Source organism: Rhynchophorus ferrugineus, unplaced genomic scaffold (genome assembly GCF_030347505.1).
Source record: "Rhynchophorus ferrugineus isolate W39M unplaced genomic scaffold, kcgeb_rfMv2 rfM2, whole genome shotgun sequence".
Classification (NCBI taxonomy): domain Eukaryota; kingdom Metazoa; phylum Arthropoda; class Insecta; order Coleoptera; family Curculionidae; genus Rhynchophorus; species Rhynchophorus ferrugineus.
The window spans coordinates 41387545-41402325 of NW_027472581.1; the positions used below are offsets into that span (position 1 = coordinate 41387545).

General features: G+C 32.5%; 1 protein-coding gene across 2 annotated transcripts in view; it reads right to left on the bottom strand.

The window, feature by feature from the left end:
* The window catches only part of LOC143190961 (protein phosphatase Slingshot), a 376206-nt gene that overhangs the window by 77575 nt on the left and 283850 nt on the right, over nucleotides 1–14781 (bottom strand). For both annotated transcript variants that reach the window (XM_076395580.1, XM_076395579.1), the window contains one exon: nucleotides 5627–5790. In XM_076395580.1, the coding sequence (XP_076251695.1) occupies nucleotides 5627–5790 (164 nt within the window). The remainder of the gene's footprint in view (nucleotides 1–5626; nucleotides 5791–14781) is intronic.

Below are 14781 nucleotides of genomic sequence, written 5' to 3' on the forward strand. Positions count from 1 at the left end.
ATTGTTATAGTAGCTGGGCGACAAATTTTTCCTATTCAAAATTGTTTATTTATCATATTTTACTCTAAATTACTAATACTACTACTATTATTCTATAACTACTATATAATAACTACTAATATTGTATATATTATCTAGTAAGTATGAATGTATTAGGTGCTTGAATGTATTTTGATTAACGTTATCTATTGGTGAAAGACCGAAGTATCAATATAAACTGTTAATCAATTTAACTGAAGTGTTAAATTCGGTGGTTTTTTACATTTTTCTACATAAAATAACATTTTTCTATTTAGTAATGTTGAGTTATTCAGTGTATAAAAATCTGGCTAACCATTTAAACCAACGTTCAAAATTAGATTTTCAACACTCACTACGCAAGCGTTCTTAACGAACCTATAAACTGCAAAACAACTTAGCAGTTGATGAATGAATCGACTGTTTCTAAATGTTTATATCCAATGAGAAAAATATAAAGGGAGGAAAATGTCATTTTGTTTCAAACCCTTTCCACGTCGGAGTTTCAGTGGTTGCCAGCCAGTGATGGATGGCGAAATGGTATCTAGTACGACAATCAAAGGAGCAAAAGGTCATGGATTAATACCAGCTATCCACATCGACATCGACGGAGAATATTCATGGCCATACGGTCTTGCTCTACATATGATAGGGTTAGCTAGGTGGAGTGTAGTATGAGCTGCTAAAACCGAATGAAACTGTTACTGCAGATATCTATCAAGGTCAACTCGAAGCATTGTTGAAAAAAAGATCAATACCGAATAATATATGCAAAGTCGCCTTCTTGTATCATAACGTTTGACAACACTTTGCAAAAATTGTGAGAATATATTGATGCAGTTCAAAGAGGAAGTTCTGCCGCACTCAGTATAATCACTAGATACAAAGGTTTCTAATTACCACTTGTACACATCAATGCAGCATGGCATGACTGTCAGCAGGTTTTGAAATGCTGAAGAAGTACGAAAATGGATCGATGACTAGATCGCTATCAAACCAACATTATTTTTTCAATACACTATAGTCACGTTTCTAGAAAGATGGAAATAAGTTGTTGAAAATATTTGTATTTTGTTGTAACGCCTAAGGTGAAGCCAGTGTTTGTTTACAAATTATTAAATTAATAAAATAAATTAATATAAATTAAGTGTATTGGTGAGCAAACAGACTGGTTTACTAATTGTTTTGTGTTTAGTTTTAAACAGTATTTGATCTCAAAGTCACTACCATTTAAGATAACTTCTGCTTATTGACAATGCGTCCGGACATCCGGAAACCTTAAATTTAATCAAACCCAATATGAAATACAATTTTTTTCTCCAAACACAACTTCGCTTCTGCAACCACTAGATCAGGGTATAATAGCAGCATTTCAACGACTTTATCTAAGGCGTACTTTCGGCCGCATCTTACAAAGCATGCAAGCAGATCCTTCGTTGACTGTTACCGAAAGTTGGAAACAGTTTAATATTTCTCATTGTATAACCATTATTAAAGATGCAGTGAGTGACCTAAGACTATCAACTATAAGTGCATGCTGGAAAAACCTATGGTCCGAAGTTGTTATCTATGTTTCAGCATTGCCGGACAAAGTAGCGGAAGTCATTAACATTTCACAAGTTATGCATCAAATACATGGAGAAGGTTTCTAAGATCTTCAGTCAACAGATGTTTTAACCACTAATGACAATGAACTCACCGAAGAGGAACTCATCGAAATATGACTAGATTGTGCTGTTAACATTACCATTACAAAGCTCATGAAGCTAGCAATGTCATAACGCAGGCTTTATTGACTAACTTCAATAGGTTAACGTAAGCGAATAAAATACTAAAATGAGAAAAATTCGCAAAGAATATCCACGAAGAGGCGAGCGTATATCGTGAAGATATCATAAGAGTCCTAAATATGACTCAGATAACTGATAAAATTTATCAAATATTAATATTCCATGTATAGTATATTACTTAACTGCTTTAACACAGTAGATTTGGAGACAAAATAACAAAAACTATTGTATTTAGGTAGGTAGTTTGTGTTACATTGAAATGCAAAAGGTTTTCTTAATAATTTATTTTATCATAGTTTCAACTATCTTATATAAAATGATTTAAGAGAACTGTACGATTTATAAATAATGCTTGCTGTTGGTTTTTAATTAATATCCCGACTCTTTTGGGAGACATCATGAGTTGAAGTAATAACAAAAACTAAAAAAACATCCGTTGTAAATTCAAGGAGAATCAATTACATTCACATAGAGAAAAAACAAATTTTATTCAACATTTATTACCAGTGTAAAAAGTTTATGCTAATAGATGACAGGTGGATTTATAGAATGCGGCAATAAATAAAATGCCTGAAATTTGGGAATTTGTAACGATCCATGGAGCATTCAATAATCTCCTGAGTAGTTTGTTTCAGAATATTTGAAATCCTTCCATCAGCGAAGGTGTGATTAATTCGAAGAAGACGTTAGACTCGTAAAGGACAAAGGATCAGATTAATATTTTGTATAACAAACACTTGATTAGGGTAGGTAGCCCGACAGATCTGTTAATAAGTGGGTCTATCTGCAGTGGACTTACATAACATGGACTCTGAACCATGGTACACGGAATTAAATCTACTGAAGAGAAGCAAACGAAGCAGATGTTCACCGTCACTGTGTTATTAAGTTGGCTATTTGTTTATTAGTTCGAATTTATTAGAAAGAACAACAAGAATTGGTAATTACATTAATAATTATTAATAGGTGATATAAAACAAGTATTCATTGTAAAGCGTGTCAGTTAAACCAGGTTATGATTTTTCAAAGTTGCATAGTTTACCTTGTACGAGAATTTAATTTTATAATAGTACACGCCAGTCTATAACGAGAAAAATAATAAACTTTATAATACTACGTTTAATGCGGTCATTGAAATAACGGTAAAAGGCAGTTAATATTCCACCCGATTGAGTGTTGATTTACATTTGAGTCTTAGCAGACGTCGTTGTTGCGATGGCGCCAGGCTGTCTTCGAAGTACCGATTGCAATCGTACTTGAAAAGTGCCCGCAACACGAGAAGAATAAACCGATACGTGTATTACAAAGTATATGGTGATCGTGATATACGAGACGATATACATTACATACCGATGAAACAAGAGAATTATATATTAACATACGTTTACGCCTTATACAGGACGAAAGATATAGCCATCAATATTTATTTAAAATGATGAATATTTGTTCATTTTAGTTTTAGTACGGGGATTGTTCAATTAGTCAAAAAGCATCGGAAAAACAAATTATTTTCTACATATCAAATGAACATAACGTAACAACTACATAATGCTTTCTAAATCTATAAGTTCCCCCCCCCCCTCCCAAAAAAGAAAGAAAGTTATTTTTAATTTTTCCAAATAATCCCTGTAGTTTTGTCTTTGGAAAGTTGTAATGCTGCTATAAGTATCGTCTTTTGGATGCAATAAGAGTTTATTCAACGATTCACGTATTTAATTTTTGAATACTATATGTTAAATATATTAACACCATAATCCATAAAGAACTTACGAGACGTATTTACGTTAAAACTTATTTGTATAAATATAAAAACGAAACAAAAGTGTTGTGTTTCAGGATGCAAAGGTTCAAATAAAGTACATTTTCCAAAGAATCTTATTTCAGCCCAAAAATTGTTGTTAAAAGTAAACAATGATAAGGTAATATCTTATAAACTCCTACATAAGTACAGGAAGGTTTGATCTTTGCATTTCAGACCTGATGACTACAGACCCCAATAAAAGTCTTTCATTATGGTCGACGTACATAATTGAATTGAAATGCATAACATGTGTTTATTTAAAGATAATTTACCTTAAGCCATCGAAAAGGAAAATATAGTCTCAAGTTCAATATTGAAATCAGTAAAAGTTGCTCAGTCTACATTAAAATCTCTAAAATGAATTACGTAAGCACAAATATAATATTGTTTCAAACAAAGTTAATTGACTAGAAGAAAATAGAAAATTATAACCTATAACATCAACGTGCTTATAACTTAGGCAGGAAGGACCCAGGAAGTACAACACCAAAAAGACCAGAAAGTAATTGTACATATGATAATATTGAAAGTAACAACTGTTACATATATTCATGAATAATTATTGATATTCTCGCTGCTCAGACAGGTCACGACTCATATGTTAGAACAAGTAATAATCAGAAGGAAAATACGACGGGTAGGGTATCACTTCGCATTTTAATCTTTCTAAGTATGTTTTACTGATTTTGTAACAAGTGGTCGAGCCTTGTCGTGTCGAATAATTTTTTTGTGTCTTTGCTCGTATTCAGGCCATTTTCGCGCACTATTCGGCTCACACGCGTCAATTGTAGTCAATAGCGATTCTTATTGATGGGTTTATTAGGTTTTGGCAGCTCACAGTATATCACACCAAGCTGGTCCCACGAAATACAGAACATTAGCTTGGAGTCATGGATATTCTTATAGGCTTTGCTGTTGATTAATTGATCGCCAGTTATAAATTTTTGCGTTTTGAATTATTGTCATGATCCATGTCATATACATGAATCATCATCGATTAAGTCCTTCAAATTCTCGCTTTCAATTTTTTTTCGCCATGCTGAACGCTCTTTGTTTCCGAAGTCAAAATCATCACTTCTAATATGTCGAAACCAGTGTTCACATGTTGAAATCGATGTACATGCAGCATTCGCTGAAGGTCATCAGCCTCCTTGTTCTTCAAATTTAAGTAAAAAAGTAAAACTTCCCGCAAATGCGATTTAATTAGTACAATATCAGACAATTCCAACGAACTGACAACACTTTTTGTTCACACTTGGATGAAATGACACATACTGAAAAGTGAAGTCTGTCAGCGAGGCTTCAAAATGAAGTTGGTTACAAATGTACCCGAAGCGTTGTAAATCCTTTAATATTAATTTAGATGTCTGATATTTAAATATTAGTTAACGATGTCAGGAATCTATTTTAATTCATTAGTGAGTATGTTGTATCCCAATTTTTATTAATTATCAAAATTAAGACTACACATAATTTAACCAAAATTCGAAGTCATATTTTAGTAATTAGTAAATGATAGAAAATAACAAACATATTTTATAATTCTGCTATTTACATGTGACAAGATAGGAACCGTTATTATGAAACATACAAACATACAATTTGATGCCATAAACACATGATAAATACATAATGACTAAATATATTAAAGTAATTGTCTTGTTTTTAGTCCTAACACCTTATTTTCCCCACATTAAAAGATAAAATTGTCATTAAGAAACTGAAAAAATATTCAGGCATATTAACATCAATCCTTATACGTTCGCTATAATCGCACAGTATCCGTTGATGCAAACCACACGATAATAATCGCAAATCACAGGTGAAAATGTTGAAATACGCAACATTCTGTTGCGTAAAAAACCCTTTTACGGAAAGCTAGAATAAGTGTCACTTTTATTTTAACAGATCGCGACAAATGTTTATTTAAAAATTGGTATTTGTTAGTTTCTCTAGATAATCGATTCAAAATACTGTGACATACTGTCAAATAATCTGGAAAATGTGTCACACTTACCCATCTCCGTCCAACCTGATCGTAGTGTTAGCTAAAATTCGCAAGACCAAACCGACGGTGGTTTGCTCATTACAATCTATACCCAACAAACAGCTTTCCTCGCCCCTGGACACGACGACCAAATACCGCGTCCTAGTAGGGTGGACGCTCTCTAATTTAACAGCCTGCAATTTAAAAACATATTTTAGACAGAATAAAATTAATAAAAATAATAAATATATTTATTTATTATATTGGTGTGCCTGACTTTTGGGACTTTGTAGGGTGTTACATGATTTATTGAAATATGGTTCTGGTTTTCTCATGAATTGTACCTTTTCAAAACAAACGTATACATAATCAGGATATGGTTGAAGAAGCAATCTAATCATCGATATTATTCTCCAATTTCTTTAGTCAATTTAGCAATGTATAATTTATCTTTATACAATAAAAACCTTGAGCAATAATAAAAATAATAACAATAATGTACCCGGCAAGGCTTGGCAAGTTGATACCAAATGTTGTTGTAACCCTAACCCTAAATCTATGAAAATATATGTAAAATATGGCAAATTCAATATATGAAAATATATGAAAAGATTTGGTATCAACTTGCCAAGCCTTGCCGGGTACATTATTTTTATTATTGCTCACGGTTTTTATTATTATTAGTTTATTATATATGTATATATATATATATATATATATATATTATATATATATATATATATATATATATATATATATATATATATATATATATATATATATATATATATATATATATTATAATATGCATTAAAGTGATTTGGTTTTTATTTTCATATATTTTCATAATGCTAGTTGGACGTAACATCATCTGGTAAATATGACAGGTGGGATAGGATTTGTATTCCAAAGGTAAAAATAAATAAAAATACTCAATGTGCTCGGGTTTCAATCTGTACGAGGTCCAATTTTTCTTCCAGTTTATCATACCTAAGACTTACGAATTTATCCGATTCAATAATTTAGATAATTCTTGTAATAAGTGTTTTTTTACATAAAAATTTTTACAACCTCACAGCTAGCTTAGTAGCCGCAGCGGTTAAAGTGACAGAACGGTCTCTTACTGCTTGTGATTGTAATTGTAAATAGCTCTAGAGAATAGCGTAAAATACAACGAGAAATAATTCTCTTAGACGCGCCAGTGACCAAACTGGGTAAAACCGGATGTTTTTCTGGTATGGTCTTAATACTGCGGGACGTGATTCAAATAAACGCAATATAAAATATAATTTAAAAACACCAAAACACTTTATTAGACACGAAACCCATATATTTGAACAAACAGATCTATTGCATATACATTTTTATTGTTCATTCGTCATCCGAACAAAATATATTGAAATGGACGCTTAAAAATAACTGCTTCATCGAGACCGTTACAGAGGAACAACAAATGTTGTGTTACCTACGCCATCTATACTAAAATGATAGAAATTAATTCCAACGCTTAATATTATTAATTATTTATGGGAATTAATTTCTCGAAAACATATAACAACAAAACTGTTTTGAATCAATATAAATTTTTGAATTAGAAAAAAAAAACACCTTTACAACAAAATTTCACCTTTATTACTATTTGGTAATACTAAGTACAAATCGTAATAATATCACCATTGTAAAGTTAGAAAATAATTTTTTTTGAGCTCTAACTACCTGATAACATTCCAACCCTTCTGGTACATTTCGGGTATACTTAGTATGAGAGATAAAACGAAAAACGGCACAACATAAAAAATATCAACTTACACTCAATCTCATTTCACGACCGACGCCCATTTTTTTTAATATAACTTTTAAAATTGATTACCGAAAATGAAAAATGCCATAAACCAAGAACAGTTTTATAAAGTGATTTTAAGTGGTTCATAAATTTTCATCCACAGTCGAAACGCTATTAACCAACATCATCAGTGAGCTTTAAGTTGCGGTGGTATTTCGTCCCTTTTTTATTACCCCACTGTTCGGGGTTAACGATTTAATAAAACTTAAAGAATTACACTATAAAAGTATAACCGATTTCGAACATGAACATTTTCGCGAAAGTTATTTTACAGTATGGTTATTGTCAACTAGTCTCCCCACGGTGGAACTAACGAAGTTATTGAACAAACTGCTCGAAATGTTTGGATGTTAGAATACAAACACGGACGTTTTCCTAGAATGCGCAAGGTCAAATATTTGCCTCCGTTCGGGCAGGTGTAAAATTATGCGGTTTCGACAATTTCTTTCTTGGAAATCGGCCATCCACATAAAGACAAAGTATTGATAAATATTGTATCTTTCTTATTTATGCTGTAGATCATTTTAAAAACGCTTGCTGACGTAGTTAATTTTTCATGGTGATTGTTATTAACCTCGAAATTTGTTAAAAAACCAATTCGGGTTCAGTGTATTGGCTATTAGTTTCAGATGACGCAATATAATTGTAGCTTAATTATCACCGCTTTAATATCTCTGTTTTATTCATTCGCATATTGTATAATGTGGGGCGAAAGTCCCGCTACCATTTTGATTGCCTGTATCTTTGCTCAAAGAAAAAATAAGTAAGTTTGATTTTCATAAAACGTTTATTTGGTCTTTATTTCTTTCTGTTATGACTGAAAAATTATATCGGCTAAGTGGTGACCGCGATTCGCTATGCAACGGCTCGGCTTTCGGCTCTCCTTAAGGCATTTTTCATGACATCCTGCCACATCTGAGACTGAATTTCTTCAATTTCGTGACGAAAACTGTCTTTAAGATGTTGAATCCTTTCGGGCTTATTCACATAAACTTATGATTTTAAAAAACCCCATAAGAAAAAGTCTGGTGCTGTTAAATCCAGAGTACCGTCTTGGTACCGTTCAGTAGTAATAGTAACTGCAACACCTTGGGCATTTTCAAAAAAATAGGGACCAATGATGTCCCAGCATGAAATCCATAGCATACAGTTGTTTTAGTGGATGCAATAATATTTCATTAATTAATTGAGGATCTTATGTTCCCCAAAACTGACCGTTCTGTTTATTGACGTGGCCACTGAGAAAAAATGGGCATTACTGTACTCAACTCGTTGATCAGGATTTCCCGGTAGCAATTTTTGGACTAATTCAGTTTTGTACGGGAACATTTTCAAATCAGTTTCCAAAATTCGCCTTAAACTGCGTGCAGAAATGTGTTACTGGCAACCACGTCTCTAAATTGATGTTTCTGAAGACTCACACATTTTCTGCGTTACGAGACGTCCGTTGTCTTTCAGAACGAGGTCTGTCTATATGTAAACGATAAATTGTGGTTTTGTGAGGCATTGGACGGTTAGGATATTTTTGACGCAATTTCCGCTGAGGAGCAATAATGGAACGATTATTTCACTGTCACTACTTCTTGTCCACTGTTCTTGTGGCGTATATTTATCCATTATAATATAATAAAAATTTGACGTCTACACAACACAGTGGTTAAAGCGAAACTAGGCTAAACGTCACGTAAGTAGGATTTGTTTAAATTTGTTTCATTTGTTTAGCTTCGTTCTGCACGCGGTAAAAAATTTCAGTATTCATGGCTTATCAGCGTTTACTACAGTAAAACCAAAGTACTGCAAATAACAGGTCAATTGAAAAGTCACCGATCTACCATAGTAAAACATTTTTTTGGCAAAATTAGGTTTTTTATTCAACACAATTCCCTTCAAGGGTGATAAATTGATCATAGCAACCCTCCAACTTTTCAGTACCATTTTTGTAGTACGATTTGTCCTTTGTTTCAAATTAGGCCTCAGTTTCGTCGATCACCTCTTCATACGACAAAAATTCCTTCCCAGCGAGCATTCTTTTGTGATCTGAGAACAGGAAATAGTCGCTGGTGGCCAGATTTGGAGAATACGGTGGATGACGAATCAATTCGAGGTTCAATTCATGGATTTTTGCCATCGTTTTCACTGACTTGTGACACGGTCTTGTCTTGGTGAAGCAGCACTTTATTTTTCTTCAAATACGGCCATTTTTCGGCGATTTCGTCCTTCAAACGGTACAATAACGCTGTGTAATAGTCGCTGTTTATAGTCCTTCCTTTTTCAAGGTAGTCAATGAAAATTATTCCATGCGCATCCAAAAATACAGACGCCATAACCTTGCCAGCGGACTGTCGCGTTTTTCCACGCTTTGGAGCGGGCTCGTCGTGTGCAGTCTACTCGAATGATTGTCGATCGACTTCGGAGTGAAATGATGGAGCCATGTTGCATCCATTGTCACATATCGACGCAAAAGCTCGGGTTTATAACTCGTAGTTGTTTTGGGTCAAAAGTGAGATCGCGCGGCACCCACTTTGCACAAAGCTTTCTCATACCCAAATATTCGTGAATGATATGATGTACAAGTTTAGTTGATATTTGTAATCTGCTATTTCAGTCAGTTTCAATTTAGGGTCATTCAAAATCGTTTTGTGGATTTTTTAAATGTTTTCGTCGGTAATAACCTCTTTTGGGCGCCCACTGCGTTCACCGTCTTCGGTGCTCATTTCACCACGTCTAAACTTAGCATACCAATCCTTGATGGTTGATTTTCCTGGGACAGGGTCCGGAAAATCGGCATCAAGCCAAGTTCTTGCTTGAACTGTATTTTTTCTCCTCAAAAAGCAATATTTTATCAGCACGCGAAATTACTTTTTATCCATTTTTTTACAATAACAAAAGTTGCTTCACTCAAAATGCTATAATTCACAAACTAACGAACCGACAGCCGCCAAATTTATACACGCATCTTTTGAGGGTTAGGGCTAACTAAAAAACATATGAATTAATTAATTATTAATGAACATATGAATTCTAGTAGAGCCATTTATGTGTCAGGTCGGGGACTTTTCAATTGACTTGTTAGGCACCTTTCAGCGCATTTGTCATAATTTTTCCACATTTACCCAGCATATAACGTCCACAAGCGTAACAAAAATACTTTGAACTTGTAACTTGTAGCGTTATCTCTGCATTTTCACAAGTTCCGAAGTACGTTCATAGCACAAAAACAAGTTCCGAATTATGTTTAACGGGACGTCATCAGCTGACAGCCGTTATAAGGGCGTTGTGCTACCACCACTCCTGAACTCGAAAACTAGATGCAATCTTGACATACGCATTGAAGATCTGAGTTCGGGGCAGCAAATAACGTTAAGATTCTTTCTAATCTGACCGGGTTCAAAACTTGGCCCGAACTTGTGTTATTAAATAACGTAAACTACCTATTAAATTTGATGACTTTGTTTTTCTGATGAACAGTTACTATTATTAGTATTATTATTATTATATTATCAAGTTATTAGGTATATACATACGCTATTTATAGAATGTTCAAAATTGTATTTTATATATTCAATATTTTGGTAATTTAATTTGAGCTTGTGATTATGCAGCTCCGCAATATCTCAATTTTCAATATCGGTTTTGATTTCAATGACTTAAAGGTGACGATGTATTTACCACTTATTCAGATCGATGTAATATGGCTTGGCTGAAACACAGTTTAAAAATGCTAACGAATTATCGCCATACTGTCAGAAAGATGGGGAAAAGATGAAATAAACATCAGGATAAATAGAGTTCTAGGCGCGTTTTTTTTATGTAGTAGTATCCCCCGAAAGCCTATTCCACCTAATTAACAATTGTAAATCTGAGTAATGTATTTTACTTTCATTAGAGAGCATATTTATATTTTACGCTTAGTTCTTGATTCCTTTGATGCAATGTTACCCTTGTAAAGTAATTATGATATTACTATATTTATCCTTAGTTTGTCCTGTTACTACCTGTATACATCTTTTTTGATAAAACTACATTTAATCACTGCATTCTCCTTAATGCATTTGCTATATCTGCAAAATAGTTAGTATTATTTCTCTCCTCATAGATTTTAACCAAGCACTCATGTATATTGTGAATAATGAGACACATGCTTATAAGGCTTTCACACCACATACAATTTCATGCAAGTAAATTAATTGTATACTGAGTTGTTTCGTCTTTCATCCATTCTTTTGGTAATTGCCAGCATTGAATCATAAACCAACATTCATAAAGTTTTATTCAATCACTGTCACTAACACTAATCAAAGAAACACTAATCAAGTTAATAATTAAGCTGTTTATTTCCAATCTATTAAAAACTTGCTCAATGGTAGAATCACCATTTGTCAATTTCTTCTTCAAGTATCTGATCGAGCTCTCACAAACCGAAGATGCTATTTTCGACAACGCCTCTTTCCATAAATCCAGACAGTTCTAATTTGAATATCCTCCTCGACCTGAATGTCTATTTTAATAATTCTTTGCAATAGCCCAAATCAACTCAATTGGATTAAATATGCAGTGAATGAGAGGAAGACGTAAAATTCTGTGGCTATAACGTTCAGTAATCCGATCTACCATGTATCTTTTAAAATGCAATTAAATATTTCATTTATATTTACCGAGTAACAAATTGAAATAGTCCATTCTTTAACATTCTTTCCTCGAAACTTATTTTATGTACTTTAAGCCATTCTTTAATTGCAGCCCTTGCTAATGAACTTGTGGGGATTTTCTCCACCACTGTACTATGATATGGTGCATTGTATATGACAATAACTCATGGTTCCTCCAAGTTCTTTAAAACCTGATTTTCAAACTACTGTAAAAACAAGTTATGGTTCATTTCCCCATGGTAGTTACCCTTGGAGTTGGAATTCTGCACCAGGACTAAAACCATTCCAGTTTCCAGCATGAAGAACTATAAGTCAGCAATTCATTTTAATAAATGTTATGACTAACAAAAAGTAATCGATAGTTATTCCAACGTTTACCTTTCCCATCAACTTTTATTGCCTTTACACTATATTTATTATCATCTTGCCATGAGCGACCCAATGTACCATTCTGAAATATTCAAGTCTCATTTAAATATATAAATTGATATAATAATTCTTTCTTGATTTTATTATATGTTTTTAAAAATTGTATTCTTTTAAAAGCAATGTCTGGGAGTTCTACTAAACCCCTTCGTAGGTTATCTTTACACCACTTAAATTCTATATTACCCAACAGTGTATGAAGGAATGTAACTACATCCTTCAAATAGCTGTATATCTTTTGGCTTTTTATGGATACTTTCCAGACTAACAATTTTCTCTGAAATAATTGTATTAAATTATGTTTTGATCAAAAACACTACTTGCTGTTTTTATACATTGCCTATATTTGATCTCTGATGCAGCTAACAACAAGCTGATCTTGATTCGTCACCTGTTTCGCATAAACACGGTTTCTTTTTGGTGAATTTAAAGTTACATTGTATTTTATTTTTTGAGATATTTTAGTGAGCGTACCAATATTCAGTGCAGCTGCAACGCGCAAAAAGGTATTTTCAATAGAAACCTGGGCGATTTGAAATGTATTAAAACAAAGCGTTAAAACAACGTTTGCCGGTTTATAACCCGTAATTATAATATTTTGAAGAATTTTGCAGACGTTTTACAAACGGACAACTTTTGCAGGCTCTTTCGGTTACATGTTTGAACAACAGCATTCTATCTCTCTTTATATATAATAAAATGAGAAGGAAAATAATGCCTGACTGTAAAACGAATTTACAACTTTCGACAGACACATATTGATCACGTGTGTTACTACCGTTTATGTCACTGAATAGACTATATGTACAATTTTGGCAATATCGGTACTAATACATTTAAATTTATCTCATGCCTAGCATAAGGTCAGTAACCACTTCAGTATACTCGGCGCTAGCCGGATTACATTTTTTAAGGAAAAGCAATATCTCCTTACATTTGATAAATTACGTTACATTATTTCCTCCTCTCTCCTTTTATCTAAATGAACTTCACACTGATAGGAAGCAGAGCAAGCAATAAATCAGAATGCATCTGGGCAAACGGTTTTAAGAGCAATTACCCAACATGAATTATTTATGGTAACGTGTTAGTCTATTAATGTTATTGAAATTTTTCATTTCATACGAACCAGTATTTTCTTTCTTTTCTCCTTTTTCCATCACGGATTAACGTTAGAATGCAACGTAACAGTTTATCATAGATATACAGTAAAATTTACATAAAAAGACATTAAATATTGAAGTGGTATAGTGAATAAGTAAAAGTACTGTTATGTATTTTTAAATAACGGATTGGTGGGTGCAGTAATGATCCTATTAATTGTCATATTTAATAGTGTGGTATTTTATGTACTTAACGTGATTAACATGTAGATGGTAACATATTTTCTTACAACTTAACTAATAGCAAGTAATTTGATTTTAAGTATAGTGTAAAGTGTATTAGGATTATTAATTATAATTCTATTTTTATTATACCATTGAATATTTTAGATATTTGAACAAAATATTCTATATCTGTAATATGAATGTTTATGATATCTGTTTCAAAAAGACAAAAAGACAAAAGATACAACTCAACCATCAAAAGATGAATAGAACTATATAAAATATATTTTTAACAAAAAAATTGAACCGACTTCAAAAAATAAATAATAAACTCACTAAAAAGTAAACAATAATCAAACTTAGATTTTTAACACAAAAACCTTTTAAAATAAATAAAATATGTACATAATAATCGTTGTAATAACCAAATAAAAATAAACAAAAACTTATTGAACCTATCTACTGCACCTATTTTATATTATACTATATACACACTATATAGCTTAATACCTACCTATACCTGTTTATCTATGTACAATATAATTTTAACTACTACCAACTGATCACTTTTTAGTAGGTGTATGTAAGTGTATAAGTGTTGCTACAAAATTTACGTTCGACTGATTTAGTTTTAATTTGAACATACCTACTAATATATTTATCCTACAGTCATCTTGCTAGTAAATCAACGACGCTTGCAAATATATTCAAGTGGTATAAACAAATGAAAAATGGTGGTAAATTAAATTTTAATAAAGATTGTACTTGCACTAGGCGTATATATTTTTGGCATAATGACATATTTTATATCGACATATTTATATGTTATATTATTCAATTGATCTCCAAGGGTACCTCTTATATTCTGAGAGTGTGCTGAACTAAACTAGGATTTTTGGAAACTCCAAAGCAAAATCGCTTTAAACACAGCCTCTCTCA